Source organism: Hemiscyllium ocellatum, chromosome 5, assembly GCF_020745735.1.
Source record: "Hemiscyllium ocellatum isolate sHemOce1 chromosome 5, sHemOce1.pat.X.cur, whole genome shotgun sequence".
NCBI lineage: Eukaryota > Metazoa > Chordata > Chondrichthyes > Orectolobiformes > Hemiscylliidae > Hemiscyllium > Hemiscyllium ocellatum.
Genome location: NC_083405.1, coordinates 30,632,189 through 30,658,978, shown reverse-complemented (window position 1 = coordinate 30,658,978; position 26,790 = coordinate 30,632,189). Strand labels below are relative to the sequence as shown.

At 41.1% G+C, this 26,790-nt stretch overlaps 1 protein-coding gene across 3 annotated transcripts in view; it reads right to left on the bottom strand.

Moving 5' to 3' along the window:
- Positions 1 to 15,261: 15,261 nt before the first annotated feature.
- Positions 15,262 to 26,790, bottom strand: part of plekha8 (pleckstrin homology domain containing, family A (phosphoinositide binding specific) member 8) — a 62,922-nt gene continuing 51,393 nt past the window's right edge. For all 3 annotated transcript variants that reach the window (XM_060825374.1, XM_060825375.1, XM_060825376.1), the window contains exons 12-14: positions 22,831 to 22,901; positions 17,090 to 17,151; positions 15,262 to 16,988 (exon numbers count right to left, since the gene is read on the bottom strand). In XM_060825374.1, coding sequence (XP_060681357.1) covers positions 16,791 to 16,988; positions 17,090 to 17,151; positions 22,831 to 22,901 — 331 coding nt within the window. In that variant the 3' untranslated portion in view covers positions 15,262 to 16,790. The remainder of the gene's footprint in view (positions 16,989 to 17,089; positions 17,152 to 22,830; positions 22,902 to 26,790) is intronic.

The window sequence follows — 26,790 nt, the reverse complement described above, 5'->3', positions numbered from 1 at the left end:
CATTTAAATAGAGAGAGAAAAGCGGTAAACACAAAGCACACGGACATAGACAGTGGCCAGTGGAATGTTTCAATGGAAATCGGAGATGGTAAATGTAGAAGTGTTATTACAGAAGGTGTGCTGCCACTATTTACCAATCAAAAACCTCAAGGCTACTCCACCACATCCATTTTCAGCAGCCTCGGTGCAATCCATCAGGCAGTTGACTGCCTGGCTTTGTAGCTTCTGTCCATTTACAGGTGAAGCTCCCACCTACAAGAGCTGGCAGTCAGTCAGAGGAACACCAAACCTTCAATCTAAGCAAGTGGCCCAGGGAGTGCTGGCCAATACTATTACTGCTGCTGTTCTGGAGATGTAAGAGGTCCGAGAACCCAGGCAATTGCTCCAAGATTGCTAGGAAGTCACAAGCTTTTACTGGCAGCCTCCTGATATGCTTAGGGCCACTCTTTGTTAGCATTCTACCAGTATTATCTCTTATGTGACCCTTACTTGTACAGGTGCACGGGCTTCAATTTGCCTCCAGACATGATACAGCCGAGTCGAGAGTGTGGTGCTGGAAAAGCACAGCAGGTCAGGCAGCATCAGACGAGCAGGTGAATCGACATTTTGGGCAAAAGCCCCTCATCATACCATCCCTGCCATCCCTCATTTTTACCGTGTCAGAGTGACTCAAGATTAAATATAGATTTTACAATAGAAGTATAATTCTATTATCATTTTTATAATATAAAAATGAACATGAGATTTCAAAACACTTCCCATTACTGAAACAACAATGCTTTTTAATCCGTTTTGGCTGCAGTTCATGTTACTGCTGAAGCAATCAAATGAAAATCTTTATCTTTAGTGACTTTATTCTGGAATAGGATTCAAGGCAAATTACTCTTTACAGTACTGCTATAAATACCCAAAGTATTAATTTCATTAAATTAGGTTTACTGAACTGAATGGATATCAACAATTTAAAATTAATGTCAGACTTTTAACTCAAATGCAAAAAATTCATGTTTTGGATCATTTTAGAATTGATTTATGATATATGTGGTGCTAATTTTTAACCAGATGGATAGCTTACAAAGTTGTATTTTGTCTGTACAGTCCATGTCATACAATAACTCATATGATCCATTTTATGGTTGCACATGCTGCCATATATTGAGGAGATAGCCAGTAAATCCATGAAATTTATTCTAATTAGAAGGTAATTTTGAATTTCTATTGAACATAATTTGCCTGTAAACATTTGTTTAATTTTATGTTGATTCTGGTTTGTTTGTTGAAGTGAAATTTCATCTTTTGGTTTCTTCCTTTGGGATCAGTTAGTAATTTGGTTCTTTTGGGATTTGGTCTCCAAAGGGATTAAAACACTAATTCTAGTTCCATCAGCTAATAGAAACAACAATTTTTTGTTTATCATCTCTAAACTTGTCATAATCTTCTATACCATGATTGTTAAATTTCTTTTGCTTCAAGAATAATCTGAATTTCTCTAACCTAACCTTCAGGCATAACACCTCCCATCTCTGAAACAATTCTAGTGAATCTCCTTTGCACTACCGTGAGGACCCACACATCCTTCTTAAATTGTGGTATCTAGAATTGTCTGGCCAAACTAAATCACCCATAGTGTTAGGTGGATTAGTCAAGAGTAAATGTAGGGGAATGGGTCTGGTGGGTTGCTCTTCAGAGGGTTGGTGTGGACTTGTTGAGCTGAAGGGCCTGTTTCCACACTGTAGGGAATCGAAGCTAATCTTTCTACTCTCTAGTTAGGGACCAGCCATAGTTTCCTAAAGGTTAGGTATAATTTCCTTGCATTTGTATTCAAATCCTCTGAAGCCCAAGATCCTATTTGCTTTGCTACTTAGTCTCTCTTCATGTTTTACCAACATCAAAAGGTCAATGCACATAAATCTGATGGTTTTCTGTCCTTGCACACCTTTGAAAATGTACTTTATGTCTACATTGCTTCTAACTCTTTTGCCAAAAAGAATTACCTTACACTTCTTAGTATTAAATTCTACCTGCCACTAGTGCCTCCATTCTGGTAACCTATCTACATCCTATCTGACAAGTCCCCAAGTTTAGTGACATTGGCAAATTTTATTATTTCACTTTGTATTCCAATATCCAAGAGATTTACACATAAAAGCATGGTCCTAGCACTGACCCTTTGAAAAACATGATTTTTGACAATGTTCCAGCCTGAAAACAAATAACACAGTTATCTATTATCATCATTTTTAAATCTATGCTGACATTGACCCTCCAATTTCATGAAGGTGAATTTTTAAAGTAGCCTTTTAAATGTACTTTGTAAAGCACTTTAAAATCTGTGAAACCAACATCCACTTAATTCCCCTCATTAACCTTCATTGTTACTTCATCAAAAAGCTAAATTAGATTGGTCAAACATGATGTGTTTTAAATCTCTCCTTAGTTAAAATGATTATAATCATTTTGCTTCTTAATACTAATCAAATGGATTCTGTCCTGGTCACCTCAGGGACATTCCTTCTTTCCAACACATCTTTTTCCTATTCATCCCACTTCCCTTTTTCCCTTCCCTATCATTTCTGAATATTTTGCACCCTGGAAAATCTCCTTTAATGACTACATTTCAATTCATTGCTGCTCTCCCATACAACTTATCCATCAGTACCATGGTCTGGACTACACTCCAACCACTGAGTACGTGCTTGAGTTACCTGAGGATTTTTTTTAAACACTACCGCCTCTTCCTACTTTTCTGGTTGACCAACTATATAGGAGCCTCAACTCCTACTAACCGTGGGGTGACTACCTGCTGGGACATGTGATCCAAGAAATCCCATCTTTCCCGATGTTCCATAGTAACTCCAACTCCCCTCTGAGCTCAATCACAGGATGTTTGAGCTTGTCAGTTGGAGACACTTTCTAAACACATGAACCTCCGAGACCCACATTAAGTCCCATGTGACAGAGGAATTCCAAGAAACAGGGACCAGTTGCCCATTGGCGATCTAAAAAACAATCTGTCTTTACTCTTTTGTAATCTAATTGATCCTTTGTATAAACTATTAATTTTAATTAATGGCTCTAAATCAGTTCTGCATGAATACTCTCATACTGTGGGTAATGTTTAGCCTAACTGAAATTTTATTAAACTAGTCAAGCTACCAAAGTAATGCATTACTTTATAGATTCCTGATGCTAGCTTAGAGTTTAAAAAAAAAAGCAATAATACTCACCAAGCCATCAATTACTTGCTGTCCTGTGGTGTTACTGTGGCCATTGTGGGAATACACAAATCAGATCCATGCTCTCACCCTTTTATTCTCCAATACTGCTGCTCCCTCTCTCATTATTCCTTGCTCCTGGTGGTATCTTCGATCAGGTCCACACTGTTCCTCTACTTTCTCTCTTTATTCTCTCTCACTGCTGCATAACTCTCTAATCAGGACTACACAACACATATGAATAAATCAAAGATGATGGCAATTGAAGATAACAATTGAAATTTTAATGTAGTTGAAATTATACAAAGGTGAAACTGCTCCAGGATGATATGAGGTCTTGGTTTGTCTTATTCTATGGCTCCCCTATGCTTGTCCTAGTATTTGTGATGAAAATCAATGCTCGTTCTGTTAACCACCCAATTATTTAAAATAATTGCTAAGATTCTAGTGCTGGGAGAGTGTCCAATTTTACAATTAATTTGCAAGATTGAGCATGTCAAGGGAGGTAAGTTAGAGCAACTCCTCAGTTGGTTCAATGAATGCACACAGGACACATAGTGAACCCCTCACATCTAGAAATGTCCAATTAAATTCTTGGTTCAGTGCTGAATTTATTTACCTCAGTCGGAACAGAAGAAAGTTATTGATTCCAATGATTGGTGAGGATTTTGTGGGCAGCCATAATAGCATTTGCCGAAACACATCATGAGGATCTAGCAATCTTTGTGAATGCCACCTTTTCCAATGTTCTTCAGGCATCTCAAGGACTGGAAGCTCTGCATTTCTCAGACCTCACTATATTTGAAATCAATCTCCTCAGCCTCCACTGCAATTCCCAGATGCTAGGTCTATGTTTCTCTGGGTCGTGAGACCAACTTGAGGCACACACACTGCTGATGATGCTAGATATTAATGACTTTAGCGGGTGTCCTCTGGGGGCTACAGGACAAGATGACCCCAGCCTCCTCAGAGGGTCCTCCACCAGTATGGGTACACTGCCATTGACCCATAGCAACAAAGGCACTGGCAGAGAGGAAGGTTCACCTCTGGAGCAACCTGAGGCAGGTATTCGTCCTCCCTGCCCCTCGAGGTGAGCCAATACCTGAAAGTGGAGGTGCCGAGTCCCCCTTGTCGTTGCTAGAGCCACTGTGTGTTCTGCAACACTGCTGCTCTGGAAGATGATCACCAACCTTTATGTGGAGGCAATTAAGGTGCGACATGCCCAGACCCACAACAGGAGATAGAGCCTAAATGGCCCCTTCCCTGTTGTGTTCTGTTTCAGTGAGAGTCTTTGACAGCATTGTTTCCTTGTGGAACCTGTCATTTAGGACAGGGTGCAATAGATGAGAGACGTGCATGAGGCTGAAGAGGTGCCTGATCTGCAGCAGTCCTCAGAGTCTCCGAGACCTTGAGTTGTTGCTTCCCCCATCAGCTGTGGACCTGTGACAGTGATGGGCTCAGCAGGTCATGACTTCTCTAGCTGGGGCACCCACGGAAGTGATTGTCCCTGTGCTGATGCCTTCCTCAGAGGGGTCAGAGACACCATCCTCAGAGGTGATGGTGCTAATGGGGGGGGTGGCTGTGGCATCTTCTCCTTCCTCATCTTCCAGTGGCTGCTGCTCCTGGGAGTGGAGGAGAGAAAGAGCTAGTTGATGAACATGTATAGGCACTTACACAAGCAAGGTGTCTGCACGACTGGGAACAGGAGAGTGCAACCTTCCTCACTCACTTCTTGTGACAATCCTGTCTCAATTAGTGTAGGAATCATCATGGTCCTCCCCTGCTCCCTACTCTATGAAACGGATAAAGATATCCAGGACCCTCCACTGGTCTGGTCTCACTCACTGACTTTGTGAAGAATCTTGTCCTGAAAGAAGAGAAAGAGAAGTCTTGAGTGAGATGGCAATGGGCACTTCTAAGCATGCAAAGGCATGACATATGAACAGGAAACAGGAGGAAGAGTAGGCCATTTAGCTCCGTTAGTCTGTTCTGCCATTTAATATGATCATGGCTGATGATCCAATTCAGTAGCCTCTTACTTCTTTCTCACCATATCCTTTGATCCCTTTAAATCTATGAAGTACATCTATCTCCTTCTTAAAAACAGTCAATGTTTTAACCTCAACCACTTTCTGTGGTAGTTAATTCCACAGACTCAGCACTTTCTGGATGAAGTAATCTCAATCCTAATTGGCTTACGCCATATCCATAAATAGAGATGCCAGCTCCTGGACAGTCTTGAGCCCTCCCCAGGAAGCAATTAAGGGTGCACTGCACGGCAACTGTTCAAACATTGACAGCATGAGGTGTTTGTCAGCTCTTCCTCATCCCTGGTGGTGCTGAGACATGCAGACCGTAACCAATGTGACATACTAATGTAATGCCACAATTAGGCTCAGTGATGCCCTGATGTATGTCAGTTAACAATGAGAAGATAGTGCCCCTTAACCTTTCTGAGTTCAGGAGATTGCTCATGCTCTTCCTGCTCTGGATCTGGACGTTTTGCATCAGCCACTGGCACTGACCTAGGAAAATAGGAGTAGGAGAAGGTCACTGAGTCTGACTCACCATTCAATAAGATTCAATGGGGCGGCATGGTGGCTCAGTGGTGAGTACTGCTGCCTCACAGCACCAGGGACCTGTGTTCAATTCCACTCCCAGGCAACTGTGTGCAGTTTGCACATTCTTTCCGAGTCTGCATGGGTTTCCTCCCACAGTCCAAAGATGTATGGGTTAGGTGGATTGGCCATGTAAATTATCCAAGTGTCCATGGATGTGTAGGTTAAATGAATTAATCATGGGAAATCTAGGGGTTACAGCATAGCGTAGGGTGATGGTTCTGGACAGGATGCTTTATGGAGGGTTGGTGTGAACTCAATGGGCCATATAGCCTGCTTCCTCACTGTATGGACTCTATGATTCTAAGACCATGGCTGATCAAATATTTCAATGTTTTTTACTCACCCCATCCCAATATCCTGCTATGTCATTGGTAATCAAAAAATTACCAATTTCTACCTTAAACCAACTCAAAGTCTGAGCTTCTACAGCCTGCTATGGTAGAGAATTCCAAAGGTTCTCGACTTTCTGCGTAAAGGTTTCTTCTCATCTCAGACCTATGGAGTAGGGCCTTTTTTATAAGTAATCTCTGTGAAAGATATATCTGATCAATCTGCTTCCAACACTCACTTTATTTGATAGGAATCTTCAGTAATTGGTTGATCCAGTGTGATAGAGGAAAACCACTTGGATATCTAATGAGAAGGCACTCTGTTTGAACACGATGTAATTTATTGCCTGTTAGCAACTGAGTACAAGTTATATCTGTATGTGAAACATTGTTCCAGTGACTGTAAAGGAGACCTCAACATTAACTCTCTTTTGAATGATCAATCTTACATTGTACACCAGTAAGTCAATTATGATTGTGAAATGCTGTTGGCACTCAAAATAAATGTTTACTGCCAATCCAATGGACCATCAATTATATTGACACATTCTTGGTTGTTCTTTAGCTCCTGTTATTTTTGGTGGAGATGGCACCAGTGAGCAGGAGATGCCAGTGCCAGAAGGCAGGTCCCCTCAGAAGACGGAGAGCTGACATAATCTGCTCAACTGAGCACAGATACAATGCCTCAGGAGCCACTGACCAGCTGAGGCTCGCTGATGTCACAGAGGAGGACAAGCCCTCCATCTTTTTAGAGGCGCCTTCATCATTTTCTGCCTCCTCAGCTCCTCTATGGACAGAGCATTTGTGTTTCAGAGTCAAACAGTAATGCAGATGCAGCAGCCACACTGACACCTCCATGACAAGTATGATGTCACATACATCGTGACTTCAGGAAAAGAGCAGTGAGCGGCCTGCCACTACCTCTGCAAGGCCACAAGGGGAGCTCTGCAGAGAAGTGGCTGAATGCAGAGGCACCGTGTCATTCAAAACATTGAGCGGGATCATTGGGCATCTTCTTAACAACGATGTGCTCTATTTCCCTTTGATGACATGTTTCTATAAATAAGTGTAGTCAAGATTCAAGGCACACAATTGAGATTCCTTTCATCGGTGCAAATAATGTGGGTGGCACTGCTGTCTCACAGCGCCTGAGACCCGGGTTCAATTCCCGACTCAGGTGACTGTGTGGAGTTTGTATGTTCTCCCCATGTCTGCGTGGGTTTCCTCTGGGTGCTCCGGTTTCCTCCCACAGTCCAAAGATGTGCGGGTCAGGTGAATTAGCCATGCTAAATTGCCCGTAGTGTTAGGTAAGGGGTAAATGTAGGGGTATGGGTAGGTTGCACTTCGGCGGGTCGGTGTGGACTTGTTGAGCCGAAGGGCCTGTTTCCACACTGTAAGTAATCTAATCTAATCTAAATGGTTGGAGATAAAGATGTGATTGAACAGATGGGACTGCTTCAGTGGACAGGAGATTGTTTGATGATCGATGCTCTGACCTTCATCTTTAGTGGATGTATATTGATAATGATCCCAGAGTTGATGATGTCCCACACCCTTCCTCTGGACTCCGAGGACTCAGTTGAAACATCTCTGCTTCACCTTTTTGTGCAGCAAATTGGGGTTCTGTACCCTCCTGGTTTTTCTGAGCCTTGTTTCACTCAGCTTTCACCCTCAGGTGTAGCTCTGAGTCATTGCTCTCTCTTGTTCTTTCTTCTCAATATTCAATAATCCTCCACCCAGTGTTGAAGTCAAACAACTGAACGTGAATACTGCATGTGGGATGACCAGCTATATATCATTAGCTGAGTTATTGACAGACGGTTTGGACCAGATTCATATTGCTCACATGGTTAAGTAGGATCTCAAATCATTGCGAATCCACAAATCCCCAACTTCCAGACTGCTTACTATGTAGAACAACACAAAGGATAGGAATTGCACCAGTGCATTAGAACACACCAATATGTATTCATATTGAACCGCTATTTGATAACACAATCCAAAAAGCTTCACAAGAAAACAAAATGACAGAGCCATGTTAGGATATATTAGGGCAGCTGACCAAAAACTTGGTCAAACAAGTAGGTTTCAACAACTTGCTCGAGGAGGAAAACAATGCAGAAGTTTGAGAAGGGAATTCCAGGGTTTTGGGCAAAACAACTGTAGGCCAGCCACATAAATTTGAAGACGTTCCATGACCAGAATTGGAAGAATGCAAATACCCGCAGAGGGACCTGGGTACCCTAGGGGAAGAATCAAAAATGGTTAATGTACAGGCACAGCAAACTACCTCTGCATGGCCACAAGGGAAGCTCTGCAGAGAAGTGGCTGAATGCAGAGGTAAACTAATCGAATTTTACCATTTATCAAAAGAGGAGTTGAATACCACAGTATGCTTCAGTTACAAAGGGAACTGTAAACCATATCTGGAGTAAAGGCAGAAAATAATTTTCCTCTTATGGGGGAATCTGCAGGTCAATGTTTAAAGATCAGGGATTGCCCATTTTAAAATCGATTAGGCGATTTATTTTTCACTCAGAGGGCTGAGAATCTTGGAACTCTCTTCATATTCATGAATATTCTTAAGACAGATAAAGGTGGATAGATCCTTATTCAGGGAATGAAAGGTCATTGGTGGGTGGGTGGGAATGCAGATTTGAGATTATGATTGGATCAGCCATGATCTTATTAAATGACAGAACGAGGAGCTGAATGACCTGCTTCTGCTTTGTTTGATCATATTTTGGAGCTGGAGGTGCTCGCAGAGCTTTGGGGGGGGGGGGGGGTGAGGTCACGTTTGCCACCACAAGAAATTCATCCAATTATTGAGCTGAATAGCATTGCTCTTACTGAGACATCAATGAGGCGATGTCTAGCTCCCAGTTGAAGTTGAGAAACATGACAGCTTACACATTCAATTGGTTCCTCTTGTCTTCAGACCCTAATTGCTGAAGATTTGATGATGGAGTTGAATGTCGTAACAGTATTATAAAGCATGCTTCAAAAACTGCATTTCTATTGCCCTCACTCACAACTTGTGTCATGCAAGGGTACCAGTTTGGTTGCGTGAATAAGCGTACAGATTATTCTTGTCTATGGCATCAAATCATGCATTTTGAAACAGACCATGTGGAGAAAATTTGACCTTTACCAAAACTGAACCTCACTTAACAGTAATGAAGACTTGAAAGCTGTCACTTGCTGCTTTTTCTCCTGAAAAAGGAAAGCAAATAATTTCAAATAAAAATTGAGTGAACAGAATAACGTTGAATCTTTTTAGAAGAGTTGGGAATCTGTATGACCATCAGCAAACACAGAAAGCAAACTGGGTGGACCATGCTCTTGTATCATCTAGCAAACCTTATATTAATTTTCACAGATTGAAGGAGGCAAGGCTACAGGGATTTAATCATACCATTGAATATTTTGTGGTTATTATCTGGAGTGTACTTTCAGCAAGGATGGGAAAAGCACATCAATAACTTTCAAAAGAGTTGGATAAATACATAGAGCCATCACTGACTCCTGCTTTGCATCAAGTTATAATTTTAGGATTTTTGACCTGAAAATTTGAAGAACCTGGAGACAATATACTGTTGGTCAGTAAGGTGATGGGGAATAGGACTTGATATAGGATAGCAACTACAACTTTGGGAGAGTTTGATTTCTGTTATGAGCACAGTAGTATAAAATGACAGAGCTACTGACTGATTATGTCAATCAATCAGCATCAATTAGTCCATATTAGACTAAGATATCAATGATTCACCTCATCCTCAGACCTCTCCAGTGGTCCCCCACAAATCAATAACTGCCTTAACCCTCCCAAATTAATACTCATTTCAAAATCCTTCCCCTTCCCCATCAATGGCCCAACTGACCTCTGAACTTTGGCTCCACCCTCACCCCCAACAATAAATGACCCTGTTGACTGCCTACATCTCCAGCCCCTCCCCATGCTACCATCTTCTCTTGCATCTCTCCCCACATTACAGTTGCACTAATGTCTCCTGCAACCCCCCAATGTTCTTCAAAGGACGAATCGCTCTAACCCATCCCTAACATTACCCCAGCCTCTGCCAATCTCTCCAGGTTCCCAACCAACAGCAATGTCCCTACTGAGTTCTTGCAGCAAATCCTGTATCCACCTTCAACTTAACATCCCAATCGTTGCCTCTTTCACCATTTCCTGCTTATGTACAGCTACCAGAAGCTGACCATTCTAAAGCCCAGCCAGCTTCTCAATATGGTTGGTTGCATTTGAGAAAAGGTTTTCAAAAATGGGAATAATGAACTCTTTACTAATACAGAACATAATTATTGTTTAAAAAAAGCATTGTGTCAAATACTTTCATCTTGCACTCAGCAGGGCAACTTGCATAAAATACCCAGCAGAAAACAATGTTCATATTGCCTGAGAGGACAGTGCTGATACATCAACAAATGTACCCTGCTTGGTAGATGTATTGCCAATGAAGTATGTGCTATTTAATGATGACTGACAGTTAACTGAAAGGTAATGGCAATCATTCAGAATGCATAGGTAAACTGTAAACATTACTCATTTTTGTCTGGTGCAAAAGTAAAATGGGAAAGGTGGCCAAAACATGGCTTAAGGGAAATAAAGGACAGCATTGATACCAAGGAAGAGGTTATAAATTGGTTTGAAAATAAAAACAGATCTGAAGATGGAAGCAGTTCAGAATTTAGCAAAGGGAGACTAAAGGGATTGATTACGATGGGAGAGTATGAGAATAAATGTGCAGGAAACATAAGTACTAACTGAAGGAGTGTCTATTAGTATGTCAAGAGAAAGCTAGGTGAAGATCCCTGTCAGTCATTCGCAGGGGAATTTATAATGGGGAACAAAAAAATGCGTGACCAACTAAATATATACTTTGGTTTTGTGTTCATAAAGGAGGACACACATAACATACCAGAAATGCTGGGAAACACAGCAATTAATGAAAGGGAGGAACTGATAGAAATAAGAATTAGTGGGTAAATGATGAGGCAATTGATGAGATTGAAGGCCAATAATTCCCCTGGACCTGAGAATCTACATCTACAGAGTACTTAAGGAAGTGGATGCATTGGTGATCATCTTGCAAGATTCTGTAAACTCTGGAACAGTTCCTAAGATTGGAGAGCAGCTTATAAAACCCTGCTGTTTAAAAAACAGTAGCAGAAACAAAACCAGGAACTATAGATCAATCAATTGACGTTGGTAGTGGAGTCCATTTTGAAAGAATTCATAACAGAACGCTTGGAAACAGTGGCAGGGTTTGACAGTCAGCATGGATTTACAAACAGGAAATCATGCTTGACAAAACTACTGGAGTTCTTCAAGGATGTAACTGGTAGGCTTGAGCAGGGGAATCGATGAATGTTATGACTTTCAGGGAAGGTGTTTGACCAAGTCCCACGTAAGAAATTAGCATGTAAAATCAGAGGGCATGGGATTGTGGGTGGTGTATTGAGATGGATAGAAAACTGGTTGACACACAGGAAACAGTAAGAATAAACAAGTTATTTTCAGAATGACAGGCAATTGTACTGCAGGGATCAGTGCTTGGATCCCAGTTATTCACAATATATCAAAATTATGTCAATGAGGAACTAAATGTAATACCTCCAAATTTGTGCATGACACAGAATACACAGAGATGCTTCAATGTGTTTTGGAGAAGTTGACTAAGTGGCCAAGTGTATTACAGATGCAGTATTGTGTGGATAAAAGAGGGGTTATCCACTTTGGTCGCAGAAACAGCAAGACAGTTATCTGAATAGCTATAAACTGAGAGGGGGGGGAAATGTGCAATGAGTCTCGGATGTCTTCATGTATGTTGCTGATGATAAGCGTGCAAGTGCAGCAAGTAGTGAAGGGGGCAAATGGGGGCTTTCATAGTGACAAGATTAGAGTACTGGAGTGGGGATTTCTTGCAACAATTACACAGGGCCTTGGTGAGATCACATTTGGAAAATAGTGTACAATGTCCGGTTTACTTATCTAAGGGAGGATGTTTCTGCTGTAGAGGGAGTGCAGTGAAAGTTTGCTAGACTGATCCTTGGGATGGCAGATGAGGAGAGTTGGAATCAGTTTGGAGTATATTCACTGGGGTTCAGAAGAAGGAGCAGTTATCTAATGCAAACTTTCAAAATTCTAAACAGAGTAGACAGGGTATATTCAAGATGATCCCCACCTTGGCAGGGAGTCCAGAACCAGGGGTCACAGTCGAAGAATATGGGGTAAACGTCTTAGGACTGAGATGAGAACAATTTCTAAACTGATCGTCACCAAAATGTTTTAACACACACAGGATCATGTAACAAATACTGTCCAAGTGCAGAGTCACATTGAATGTTGGACATTTGTAAGTGTTGGCTGTTGGTTATTGTCAGTACCTCACTGATTGAGAATACCGAAATGGACATGCTGTTTGCTAAGATCTATCTTAAGGATGTGCAGCACACACTTGGTATCACACTGGCTCTGAAATTCATATATCATACTACTCAATTGTGAAAGATGCAGAGTGTCTATTAGTGCATCCTGTTAGTGACAAATACCACACATTTTGCCAGATATGGCCTTAGAACGATTCCTGATTTTCCACAATGTACAGTGAGAAATGATCTCATCAGGCAGTTATGTTCTGGCTTTGATTAACCCTATTTCAGCATGAAGCCTGCACAGTGAACTTATGATTAGGTTAGATTAGATTCCCTACAGTGTGGAAACAGGCCCTTCGGCCCAACCAGTCCACACTGACCCTCCGAAGACCCATTTCCCATTGAATGATGCACCTAATATTATGGGCAATTTAACATGGCCAATTCACCTGGTCTGCAGATCTTTGGGCTGTAGGAGGAAACCGGAGCATCTAGAGGAAACCCACGCAGACACGGGGAGAATGTGCAAACTCCACACAGACAGTCGCCAGAGGCTGGAGTTGAACCTGGGATCCTGGTGCTGTGAGGCAGCAGTGCTAACCACTGAGCCACTGCGCCGCCCTTTGAAAAGTACCCAATCTACCTCAACTTGCCCTGGAGGGGCAAAATATCTCAAATATTTGAAGAAATGGTGAAGCTAACAGTTTCATATGACTAATGTGCAGTCGCAGCAGTATGGTGTAAGTTAAACTCAAGTTCTTAGCTCAGACCTAGATTCCGCTTTTCTCTGGTAATCAGGACTTGCGACGTGGTCTTTTTCTCTCTTTTGCTCTGCTTCATAATTGAAAATGGTTTCATTAGGTAGTTCTGCTGCTTGGTACTTTTTAAAATAGTCATTGCCAAATTCATTATTTTAAACGATCAATTTATTGCTTAGGAATTGCTTATTTGTTTTCACAAAATTTGTGTTTGCTGTCTGGCAAACGTTATCATTCTGAAATTTGCTCATCAGTCCCATGCAGAAACAGAAAATAGGAGCAGGAGTAGTTATTCAACCTATTGAGGCCACTCCGTTATCCAACATAATAATGGCTGATCCTCCACCTTAACACGATCTCTTTTTCCCCATACTTCTTGATACATTTTGTTTCTAAGAATCATCTTCTTTCAATAACTTGGCCTCCACAGTCTTCTGTGGTAGAGAATTTGACAGGGTCACCGCCCTTTGAATGAAGAAATCACTTCAATATGACCCAACTCATATTCTAAGACTCTGTACAACTTTTCTTGAAATCAAAACTGCACTGTTTAGGTCTTATCTCAACAAGGTCCTCAGCGACTGCAGTAAGACTTTCTTGTTCATATACCCAACCCTTTTGCACTGAAAGCCAACATACTATGACTTTCCTAACAATTTGCTGCATTTGCATGCTTGTTCTCAGTGACTGGTATAGAAGGATATACTGACTACTTTGTACATTTATATGTACAATCTATAACTACTTAAACAATACTCCACCACTGTTTTTCCTACCAATATTGATACATTTACTCACATCTACATTAAACTGCATTTGCCAGGCATTTGTCCACTCACTAAATTTGCCTACATAATCTTGAATATTTTTAAATCAACTTCACCACTCTCAATGCCTTTGCGTCATCAGCAAATTTGAAAAATTACATTGGATTCCCTCATCCAAATTGTTGATATACATTTTGAATAGTTGGGGCCCCAAGCATTTACCCCTGCAGCTCCCACTTGTCACCACTATCCACTCTTATGCTTACTCTATACTTGCTGTTTGCTAACCAATTCCCAACCTATGCTGGTTAATCACCTACAAATGCCTTGTTGTCACACAAAAATCTCTGATTTGGGATTTCATCAAAAGCTCTCTGAAAATCCAAATACACTGCACCCATTAGTGCTCCCTCATTTATTCTACATGATTTCATTTAAATTTCTTCATTTATTTTAATTACATCCTCAAAAGAAATTCATAGGTTTATCAAATATAGTCTTCCTTTCATGAATCCATGTTGAGTGTGTGCAATCCTGTTAGTACTTATTAGGTGTCCTGTTAACACATGCTTCATAACATATTCCAGTGTTTTCGCTACTACTGATTGATGTTACACTGACTACTTCAACCTCCCATTCCCTCCCTACCTTCTTTTTAAATAGTGGAGCGATATTTGCCAATCTGCTAAAATGGTTCCAGAATCTATGGAACTTTGGCGAATGACAACAAATGCATCCATTATTTCCATGACCACCTCTACTAGCACAATGGAGTGTAGGTAATCAGGCCCCGAACATTTATCAGATTTTAGCTCTATGAATTTCCCCAGCATTTAGATTTGACGGTATATCTAATGCTCGATTAACAATACCTCTGCAGCATCATCTCTCCTTTAAGTTAATTAGCATCTTGTAATTTTGAACTTGATCAGTGTTGAGGAAGCATACCTTGTGTGCATTTGGGTCAGTTTCTTTGTCCCATAATTATATAAAAAGGAGGATTGTCTGAAGATCTGTATGTATTTGAATGCCAATTTGTTTTCTCTTGCATTTCTGGCAGTCATTTGATTCAAATGACTCAAGATGCTATGATTGTCAACGTATTCCCATTAACAATCCAATTATATCAAAAAATAATAAAAATGCAACATTTTATTAAATAAGTACAAAATTTATCCATATATATGTATATATACACACACACACACCACAAGTACACGTTCAGTTAAATAAATTCTCATGGCTATAATTACAGGCTAAGTCCATTTACTGCATCGTAGAAAGACTTCTAAAATCTAGACTAGGTTAAGTTAGTTCAGTTACCCCAGGTGATAAGTTGGCAGGACCATAAATTTGCCAAAGAAGAGTGTTGGCAACTTCTTCACATTGAGTAATAATTTTGAAATGTTCATGTCAACTTATTCTCTAGGTTCTTTTATAGCTCAGGCCTTTTCCCCAATTAGGTTTGGAGTTGACCTTGTGTTCCAGTCAGTTGTCTACAGAAGCCTGTGCATACAAATTGCATTGGAGATGGATTACTTTGGCACGTACCTTGGCCATTAATTCTTCTGTCCCTTTACATAATCAGGTAGAATACTGTTTCAACTTATCACTTCACTTCTGAAACATTGGACTGGAACAGCTAAAGTAGGGAGAGTTGCATGGATTAGTGTGTACAGACCTAGCCGAAACAACTCTGCTGCTTCGAGCAGAGGTCAGAAGTGTTTTTGCTGTAACATTCTCAAATTAGCTTTCATGTTAAATAAAGTTCAGTGGCAGTCTCCACAAATCATATTTAAAACATAATTACATTATAGCTGTGCAGGTTATGAAATAGATTAAAATTATGTCCATTGATTTAATCAAAATTCTCTATCACATCATAAATTATATTAAATTCATACATTATTAGATTTGGACTGACTGGATTTGCTTTTGGGTGATATTTTTAATCATTATATCAATTAGTGCCTCGAAAAAAAGCAAAATACTGCAGATGCTGGAAATCTGAACCAAACAGAAAATGTTGGAGAAACTCAGGTCTGGCAACATCTGCAGACAGACAAACAGAGTTATGGTTCTTCAGCGAAGAACTAAATTAACCAAAACATTATCCTATTTTGCTCTCCACAGATGCTGCCAGACCTGCTGAGCTTTCTCCAGCATTGGTGGACACTGCTCATCTGCTTAAGCTCATTGTGTCTCTAACAAGTGAAATGTACCATATTCAAGCAGATTCAATACAAAGAAAAGTCTTCGTATCAATCACTTTTAGAGGACATTAAGAACTCAAATTTACAAAATAGAGAACAAGCAATTATTTTCAGGATGAACACGCAATGTCATCAAACATAAATAGTGATCAGTGTTTCAAGTTAATTTGTAAATTTTCAGGCCCTGGTGGTCATTTTGCTAGAAGGTTTTCAAGGAATAAGGTGACATATCTGAACTCCAATATACTTGGATGAAAAGCACTAAATATGCCACTACCTTCAAACACACATGCAGAAATGTACCTCCATCGTCCATTACAGAGCACACACATAAAGTTTTGGAATTTAACAGAATGTAGTTCAACTGAAAGCAAAGGGCTTGGCTAAAACAGAAATTAATATTTTGCTGCATATTTCATTTTTGGTGAAAGGTGACCTAAAAATGTCATGTTTCTTCCTTTTCAATCAACATTATGAGGAACATTAATTTATCATTATACCACTTCATCGGATTCTAAATTATATTCTTCATACAAAGCATCCAAGATCTCTATTTGCTTCCCCATGGCCGGAAGATACTGGCTTAAATCTCTCTTCATTCCTTCATAGAAAGCCTCATTCAGTTCATCTCCTTCATTTACAGCAAGAGCTGCCATAAAGCCTTCATAAAATGGAGCTGCTCTTAATGCCAACTGTGAATGTGAGAATAAGGCAATTGCATTTATTCATGGTTTCACTGGAAAAAGGAATATTCAAATATACAAGCCATATTTTGAAAAGAAAAAAAACTTACTGCAAAGACACCTCTAACGACCCAACCGTGATATTGGCGTAATGTTCTACTGTACGATGTGTCTAAACAAGAGAACCAAAGAAAATTAACAGGACATGATTAACTGTACAAAAGTTATACACAACTGCAGGAGCCAATGTTCAGTCTGAAGCACATCAGCAATCTGTCAAACAATAGACTGACATCATGGAAATAGAACAAAAAGATTATATCAACAAATGCAGAAGCTATAGCTATTACCAGAATCTAGATGTGGTATACAGGATGTCCTACACACTGCACTGGCTTCAACAAATACTTTTCCACGTAAATTCAGTCATGTAAAGGTGACATCAAATCTCCCACTAATCAGCGTAATTAATTTGTGACTGGCATCCCCCAGGATCAAATGGAGTGAGTGTGCAAGAAAATGAACCATTCTTTAATTTTTTTTAAACTGAGTAGATCTGTAGAAGAGTAGGGTAGATCAACTTAATGCTCTTGCTCTTAATTGTTGTAATTGACTGTTTGTGTGTGGTGACATAATTGAACTAACAATCCAGACAATCAGCTTTATTATCTGAGGTCATGGATTCAAATCCCAGCACAGGAGTGAAAATTTGAATTCAATTAATAAAGCTAGAATCAAAAGCTAGTTTAATAGTTACCAATGAAATCAACATTGATTGTTGTAGAAAAATCCATCTGGTTCACTATCATCTTTTATGGAAGGAAAGCTGCATTGCTTACCTCGTCTGTCCTACATGTGACTCCGGGCCTTCAGCAATGCAGCTGACTTTGAAATGTCCTCTGAAATGGCTTAGCACATCATTCAATTGTATCAAACAACCACAAAGCATAAAGAAAGGAATGAACACCTAATATTAAGCCAGGCACCAGAAATGGCAACATATAACCCAGCCTTGTCAATGCTGCAAAGTCATCCTTAACAACATCAGGAGGCTTATGCCAACATAAGAAGAGCAAGCAACAGCATGACATTGTCAGGAAGGTAGGATTCTGAGAGTATGACAATGGCCTTGATACCAACACACCCAATCTTGGGATGTCACACCCCACTAGCAACTCAGTCCAACCAGGATTGGTAGTCAGAAGGGAGATCCTCGGTATTCCTCAACAATAAATCCATACTCCGTGGAGTCTCAAGGCCTCAGGTCAAATGTGGGCAAGGAAATGTCTTCGGATTACTTCCTACTACCCTCCTTGGCTGGTGAATCAGGTTTCCTCCATAGAGTACCACTGAAAGAAGGACTGAGTGGGCAAGGGCACAATGTATTCTGGGTGAAATTCTTCAATGTATATTGTGAGAAATACCCTGGTCACACCACCACTAACCAACTTGGCTGAATCCTAAAAGTACATAGATTGGGTCAGTGGGAGGTACTGAGGGAACCAGAGGGAAAAACCGTACTTGATCTCATCTTCACCATTCTAATAGTCGTAGATACATCCTTTCTTAGACACTGATGCAGAAAAGACAGATCACCTTTCCTCATGTTATACCAGAATGTAGTGGCAATATCACTGGGTTAGTAATCTGGGAGGACTAGACTAACTCTCACAGGATGGCTTCAAAATCCACCAACTTAGTTTGTGTAATTTAAATTCAATCAACAAATCTGAAGTTGAAAACTTGTGTTAATGAGGGTGACCACAAAACCTACCTGGTTCACTAATGTTCTTCAGGGAAGGAAATTTATCATCCTTACCTGGACTACATGTGACTCCAGACCCACAGTAACATGACGGACTCCTGCCTGCTGAAAATGCTCACCAAGACAACCAGTTCAAGGGCAATGAGAGATGGGCAGCACATACTGATAATCACATCCAACTGGGGGAGAAAGTGAGATCTGCAGATGCTGGAGATCAGACCTGAAAATGTGTTGCTGGAAAAGCGCAGGTCAGGCAGCATCCAAGGAACAGGAAATTCAACGATTCGGGCATAAGCCCTTCTTCAGGATTTCTGATGAAGGGTTTATGCCGAAACGTCGAATTTCCTGTTCCTTGGATGCTTCCTGACCAGCTGCGCAATCACATCCAATTAAAGACTAAAGAAAACAAAATCACATATTGCGCTGACCCACTTAAATTCTTTAAGCTAATTAAAGAATACTGTATTAAACAATAGAATTATATGGAAGGAGACATATATCAATGGACTGATTATTTTATGGATTAGGTGCCAAATGGAGGCCTTATGTCATAGAGATGTACAGCATGGAAACAGATCTTTCGGTCCAACTCGTCCATGCCGACCAGATATCCCAACCCAATCTAGTCCCACCTGCCAGCACCCGGCCCATATCCCTCCAAACCCTTCCTATTCATATACCCATCCAAATGCCTCTAAAAATGTTGCAATTGTACCAGCTTACACCACATCCTCTGCCAGCTCATTCCATACACATACCACCCTCTGCGTGAAAAAGTTGCCCCTTAGGTCTCTTTTATACCTTTCCCCTCTCACCCTAAACCTATCCCCTCTAGTTCTGGACTCTCCCACCCCAGGGAAAAGACTTTGCCTATTTACCCTATCCATGCCCCTCATAATTTTGTAAACCTCTAGAAGGTCACCCTTCAGCCTCCGACGCTCCAGGGAAAACAGCCCCAGCCTGTTCATCCTCTCCCTGTAGGTCAGATCCTCCAACCTTGGCAACATCCTTGTAAATCTTTTCTGAACCCTTTCAAGTTTCACAACATCTTTCCAAAGGAAGGAGACCAGAATTGCACGCAATATTCCAACAGTGGCCTAACCAATGTCATGTATAGTTGCAACATGAGTTCCCAACTCCTGTACTCAATACTCTGACCAATAAAGGAAGCATACCAAACGCCTTCTTCACTATCCTATCTATCTGCGACTTCACTTTCAAGGAGCTATGAACCTGCACTCCAAGGTCTCTTTGTTCAGCAACAGTCCCTAGGACCTTACCTATAAGTGTATAAGTCCTGCTAAGATTTACTTTCCCAACATGCAGCACCTCACATTTATCTGAATTAAACTCCATCTGCCACTTCTCAGCCCATTGGCCCATCTGGTCCAGATCCTGTTGTAATCGGAGGTAACCCTCTTCGCTGTCCACTACACCTCCAATTTTGGTGTCATCTGCAAACTTACAAACAGTACCTCTTATGCTGGCATCTAAATCAGACAAAAAGTAGAGGGCCCAGCACGGATCCTTGTGACACTCCACTGGTCACAGGCCTCCAGTCTGAAAAACAACCCTCCACCACCACCCTCTGCCCTCTACCTTTGAGCCAGTTCTGTCTCCGTCTTCTTGAGTAGTATTATCACATATTATCATTCAAAAAGCAGCTTTTATTGCTCAGCCACTTAAGGTCACAGCTCATAACTGCGATTGCCTGTAGTAACACTGACTACATTTTAAAGTCAATTCATTAGCTGTGAAATACAATTGAAATTTCCAAGGCTAAAAATGACAATCTATAAATATAAGTATTTCTGTCTTAAATATAGATTTTTAAGAACTCAAAAATAGGCGGAATCTATGGAAGCTTGATTTAAATATTTCAATGAGGTACCCCACCTCTCCAGAGTGAATTATAGATATAGTAAAACCTTTGTCGCATAAATCAGATCTTGTCCAGGTGAAGTACCACTGGAAGGAGCACAGAGGGTGGCAAGCACACAGAATGTATACAGGGTGGGGCCAGGTAGGTTGGGGTGTGTTCCAGCTATGTTCATCTGTAGTGGGGCTTTTAAAAAAATTGCGTCCAAAATATTGCTACTCCAATAAGAAAGGAAATGCACTACTTGTGCCGAATGATTCAGAGCACAAGTGTAGCCTTATTGTTTCCTCAATCTTGCCTTACAATCTCTAGCATACAATTAAGTTCAGGGTACAAAAAAAAACAAAAATGAAGAGTGAGCACAGGTTACCAGATTACAAAATGTAGAGCAATGAAAAAAGATCTTGTCCAGTTTAATTAGGAACTGGATTTTGACTTTTGGTTCATTTTGAATTGATTTAGTGAGACACAGCTCCTTTATCACAAAAGCAAAGGTATCCCTGGAAAGATACAGCCTGTCAAAAGAAGACTTAGGTTTCCTAATATCAAGTACAGAACTCCCCCAATTTGTTAGCGCACTACCAAATCACATTCTGTTGTTAGAGCCCACCCTAATTTCTCCTTTTTTAAAAATTAATTTTGATTTGGATCTGTGAACTTAAAACTGAGAGCTTAATATGACACTTGGACAATGGGATAACAGCTTGTGCTAAAAGGAAAATAAAACCAAACAGGTTCATTCACAAGGCCAAGGCTGGAAGTTAATTGCAAGTTGGTTCCTGGTCAAAAAACTTCTGTAAATATTTTGTTACCATGGATCAGCATTGTGTTTAAACAGATAGTAGAAGTTTCTACTAACGAAGTTAGAACAAGAGAATTGGTTCCAGCAAGTCTGGAAAATACCAGAAGATTTGTAAGCTCCCTGCCTAACATTCCATGAACAGCTCTTCAAAGCTCAGAGAATAGAAAACCAAGTATCACTGCCATTATCTGTGTGAACTGTAAAGGTGACACTGCTTGACATCTTTAGGAAATCTACCAAGAAACCATCATCTATACCTGTGGAACAAAACATCATGTAAACTGCTTAAGCAGTTGGTCAGTTGGTTATTTTCTTTTACTTAGACAAACAAACACTGTTAAGGGATGTCTGTTTTTTGTGTGAATGGGACTGAAAACAAACATTTTTCATAGAATCCCTACAGTGCAGAAATAGGCCATTCAGCCTATTGATCTGTCCTGACCCTCTGGAGGTGCATCCCACCCAGACTCATACACTATTTCCATGACTAATCCACATAGCGTACACATCCCTGGAGACTACAGACAATTTAGCACAGCCAAACCACCTAACCTGCACATTTTTGGTCAATGGGAGGAAATCAGAGCATCTGGCGGAAACCCATGCAGACACATAAAGAACACAATCAGCCACCTGAGGCTGGTTTAGAATCTGGGTCGCTAGTGCTGTGAGGCAGCAGTGCTGACCACTGAGCTGCCTTTTTTGGGGTTTAAAGCATATACTAATTCTATATTTGTTTAATTTTGCTTTACTAATGACATTGTATTATTAAGAAGCTGCTAAATCTCTTGTTTAAGATACAAACTGATGTCTAGTATTGATTAATCAGAGAGTCCGGGAATGGTTATTGAAAAAGCCTGGTTAAGCAGCACTAGGGTCAACTTTGACGCTCTTTGAAGGTTTTAATTTTGACTATTTTGGTCAAAAATTTGATTTGATTCGGCTGCCTGTCTCCATGTCATTATACTGTGGAATGTTCTTTCGCACTCACATTTTTAAATTAAACAGTGGCTTCATCTTGAGGTAGGGGTGTGTGTGTGTGTACGTGTGTGTGTACGTGTGTGTGTGTGTGTGTGTGTGTGTGTGTGTACGTACGCATGCAAGGAGTCATCAGAAGTTGTCTTGCCCAAAGTTTACCCCAAAAAAAAGCACCAAATAGATTGTATACATCTCATTGATATTTATTGTCACAGGAATCTGTTGGGTTTGCTTACTTGACAGCTATTGAGCACGCTTCAAAATGTAATTCATTCACTATAAAATGTTTTGGGTCATTCCAAGAAGGTGCTATTTAAAGCAGGTTCTTTCTTGTTGATTGACCTTTTTCTAGCTCTTTTTTACTATTTTGATTAAACAGAGTAACAAAAAGGCAATCCCACAAAAACAGTGGTTAATGCAGACTTACTTAGAGCTTTTTGGATATCCTTTTCTCCATTGTTCACTTCTTCCAGAAATCCTTTCAGAAACTTTAACCCTCTGTCATGTAAACATTGACAATGAGAATAATGGTGACTTTCACACATTATTACTTATTTCTTGATATATTTTATAACAATGCCTAGAACAAGTTCACTCACTAAAAGTATGGTGGATTTTGCTGATTTAGGCAATACTGAAAATTGCCACTAGGTGGAATATCTAAACAGAGCAATCTACAAAAATGGAAAAACTAACTAAATAGCTTTGAAAAGCTTGTGCACAACAGGTTCACAATTTAAAACATTGTACGTGCAAAGTTTGTCTAAACAAAGGCATATGAGCAACACTATTGCTTTCAAGAAAAAATGATATTATTTCAGGTAGCTGGCAAAAGAACATGGCATAACATTATGTTTTTTAATAAATGCAGAAGGTGATGGAAACATTAAATAATAACTTTCCAAAATGAATAGAAGTGCTTGAAGGGGGAAACAGAGGATTTTTGTTAAAGTGGGATTAAGAAGATAACTCTTTCAAAGAGCTGACATAGATATGACAGACCATCCTACAATGGTGTTCAGCCCACTGGGTTCCAAACCCTTTTAGTATCAGGCCTCACACTCCACAATGTCATTTCCTGTGAAAAATCACCTTCAGGTCCTCATAATCAACAAGTAAAAAAGAATAAAGTGTGAGGACAGAGGTAGTTAACTGGTCATGACATCAACTGCAGTCATACCTCTGATGGAATATGGAGTATCACTGGGAGAAAAATTAAGTAAACAAGTGATATTTAGCAGGTTTTCTCAAGCTACCTTCCCAAACATGTCTCGATACGCCAAGTTCACATGTTACTTGCTCCTTGCATTCATACACTCGCTGTAGGTGAAAAGGTCATCACTGCCAGGACCTTCCAGATCCCTGGCGCTGGCACCAGGTCAAGCACTGGCAGCCCAGAGCTGCCCTACACATCGCACACAATATAGGAAGGCAACCAAAAACAATGTCTCTCAGGACATATAGTTGGCACAGCTGACACTTTCTACATGCAAGTCCACATTCTTACACCTGTTGCTGTTTAAGAACCAAGAAACACAATTTGCCCATTCTTCACCTTATCCCATTTTAGAACCCAGTTTAAGTCTGTGCTACTCTCTCCTCAGTAGCAAGTGTAGCCCAGCATTCTTCAGTGGGAGACAATAGTGTAGAGGAAATCCTTCAAATTATTCAATCATTCATTCTTTAGTCAGCAACAACAAAAGCAAACAAAAAAAAATAACAGAAGCTGCATTTGTCTATCAGAACAGAAACTGACATGAAAAGACGGCCATTCACTCCATGCTGCGATTCCTGCTTTAGCAGCTGACATCATTCAAAGATGGTTTCCTGCAGAATCCTTCCTCGCCAGCAACATTGTGCCTTGCTCATCTGGAAGAAATGGCATCGAGGATGATAGACTCTGGGCCTCTTGTGCATCTCAAAGAGACCTTTAGCTGTGACATCATGTGGAGGATATTCAGCATTCACTGGATGTTGCTGCTGATACTGGGCTAGAGACAAAACAACTGCAGATTCTGGAATCCAAAGTAGACAGGCAGGAGGCTGGAAGAACACAGCAAGCCAGGCAGCATCAGGAGGTAGAGATGTGACATTGTGGATGTACACTGGTACTGGGCTGGCTGGGTGCACCTGTTCCTCCTTCATTTCTCTGTACCAATGCTGCACAATAGTGACAATATCACTGTTCTTTTTCCTAATTCACAGTTGGTGTGCATTGCTGGCTGTGCCAGCATTTATTCCCCATCCCTAGCTGCCCTGGAGAAACTGATGATGAGCTGACTTGCTAAGGTTCTGCAGTCTATGTTTATCCACAATGTCATCTGGGAGGGGAGTTGCAGCATTTTGACCCAGCAACACTGAAGGAACTGCAATTATTCTGAGTCAAGATGATGTTTGACTTGGAGGGGAAATTTGAAGGTGGTGATGTTCCATGTTTCTGCTGATCTCGTCCTTCAAGATGGTAGTGGTCACGGGTTTAGAAGATGCTATCTGAGGATTAGATTAGATTAGATTCCCTACAGTATGGAAACAGGCCCTTCGGCCCACACCAACCCTCCAAAGAGTAACCCACACAGACCCAATCCCCATATCTACCCCTGATTAATGCACCCAACGCTATGGGCAATTTAGCATGGCCAATTCACCTAACCTGCACATCTTTGCATTGTGGGAGGAAACCAGAGCACCCAGAGGAAACCCACGCAGACACGGGGAGAATTTGCAAGCTCCACACAGTCGCCCGAGGCTGGAATCTAACCTGGGTCCCTGGCGGTGTAAGGCAGCAATGCTAACCACTGTCTTTGATGAATGTCTGCAATGCATCTTGTAGATGGTACACACTGCTGCTCCTGAGTGTCAGTGGTGGTGGAGGGAGTGAGTGCCTGTGGATGCAGTGCCAATCAAGTGACTGCTTTGCCCTGGCTCTTGTCAAACTTCTTAAGTGTTGTTGGGGCTGCACCCATCCAGGTGAGTAGAAAATATTCCATCACACTCTGGATTTGTGCCTTGTAGATAGTGGACAGGCTTTAGGGAGTCGGGGGTGAGATGCTTGCTGCAGGATTCCTAGTGTTTCAGTGTAACTGCAGTTTGGTGAGCCTGGCATTTCTCACATACAGCTCGTTTGCCAGACAGAAATAAACACAATCGGACCACACATTAGGTCCCAGCTTTTTGCCATTTCCAATGTACATTTACCCTCCCATTAGCATGGAAGACAATGCTGATCATGCTTGGTTCAGTGATTTATATCCTCAGCCTGATGATCAGGGACCCCTACACAAAACCTCAATGTTCCTTTCTTCCTGATCATCCATCAGACCAATCAGTGCAGAGACTCCACATGTTCCCACACAACACACTGAATTACAACTTCATCTCACAACATGAACCCCCACCCATCCCTAGCCTGCCAGGCCAACTATCATCTGCACTGTCCCTTTGTTGTGGTCAGGGTGGTTCTGACTGCCAGTGATCTCCCTTCTCTCTGCAATCTTCCATATCATCCAAAGGGTTGCAGTAAAATGCTGAACCATATTGTAAGTGGATCAGAGATATGCCACGTGGATGCAGCAGGGTTGGTACCTATCCAATGCCAAGGTCTGTGAACGGGGAATGCATATGGTTGTTGCCCATGAAGCATGCCCTGGACTGTTCATTGCTGGTCTCCAAAATGGGGGTCTGGAGGGGTAAACAGTGAGCTCAAGTCTGACACTATTGTCAGGAATTATCAGCATTTAGTTGCTGTCCAGCAGGTGGGAGAATGGGAATTCCCAAAGAAATGATGTGAGATTAACTAAGGATATGACATTAATACATGCTAATGCATGCAAATGGACTTCTCGTTGCTCACTAGCAAGAATCCCATCTCGCAGTTCAACACTTGATTAGAAAATGGGCCTTACTGCATCAGCACAGAGAAGTCCCTCATCAGTGACCACACCCAACTTTCCCAACTTTCTTGCCAGTGCCCACATCGTTCAATGCTTGGGAAAACTGCACCTGCTGCCATTTTCCAGTAAGGCTCAGCACGTGCTAGAAGAAACTGAATCTCATTTTCCACCTGGGAACTCTCCAGCCTTCATAACCCAGTAAGTTCAATAATTATAGGGCCTGAGTATGTTCTTCCACGTCCTTCACCCACACCCACACAACAAGCCTTGTCATTACACGGTCTGCTTTCACCACAGTCAACCCATTTTCATCTAGTAATAGTCCCCATTAGCAGCTTTTCTTTCTCCCTGGCTTACCATTATCCATCCCTTTTGCTACCAGACTGCTGTTTTCTCCCTCTCTGGTCTCCATCTCCACCCATAGTTCACTTTCCCCCACCTCCCACTAATCTGAAGTTCTGAAGAAGAGTCGCTGGATTTGAGACATTGACTCTGTT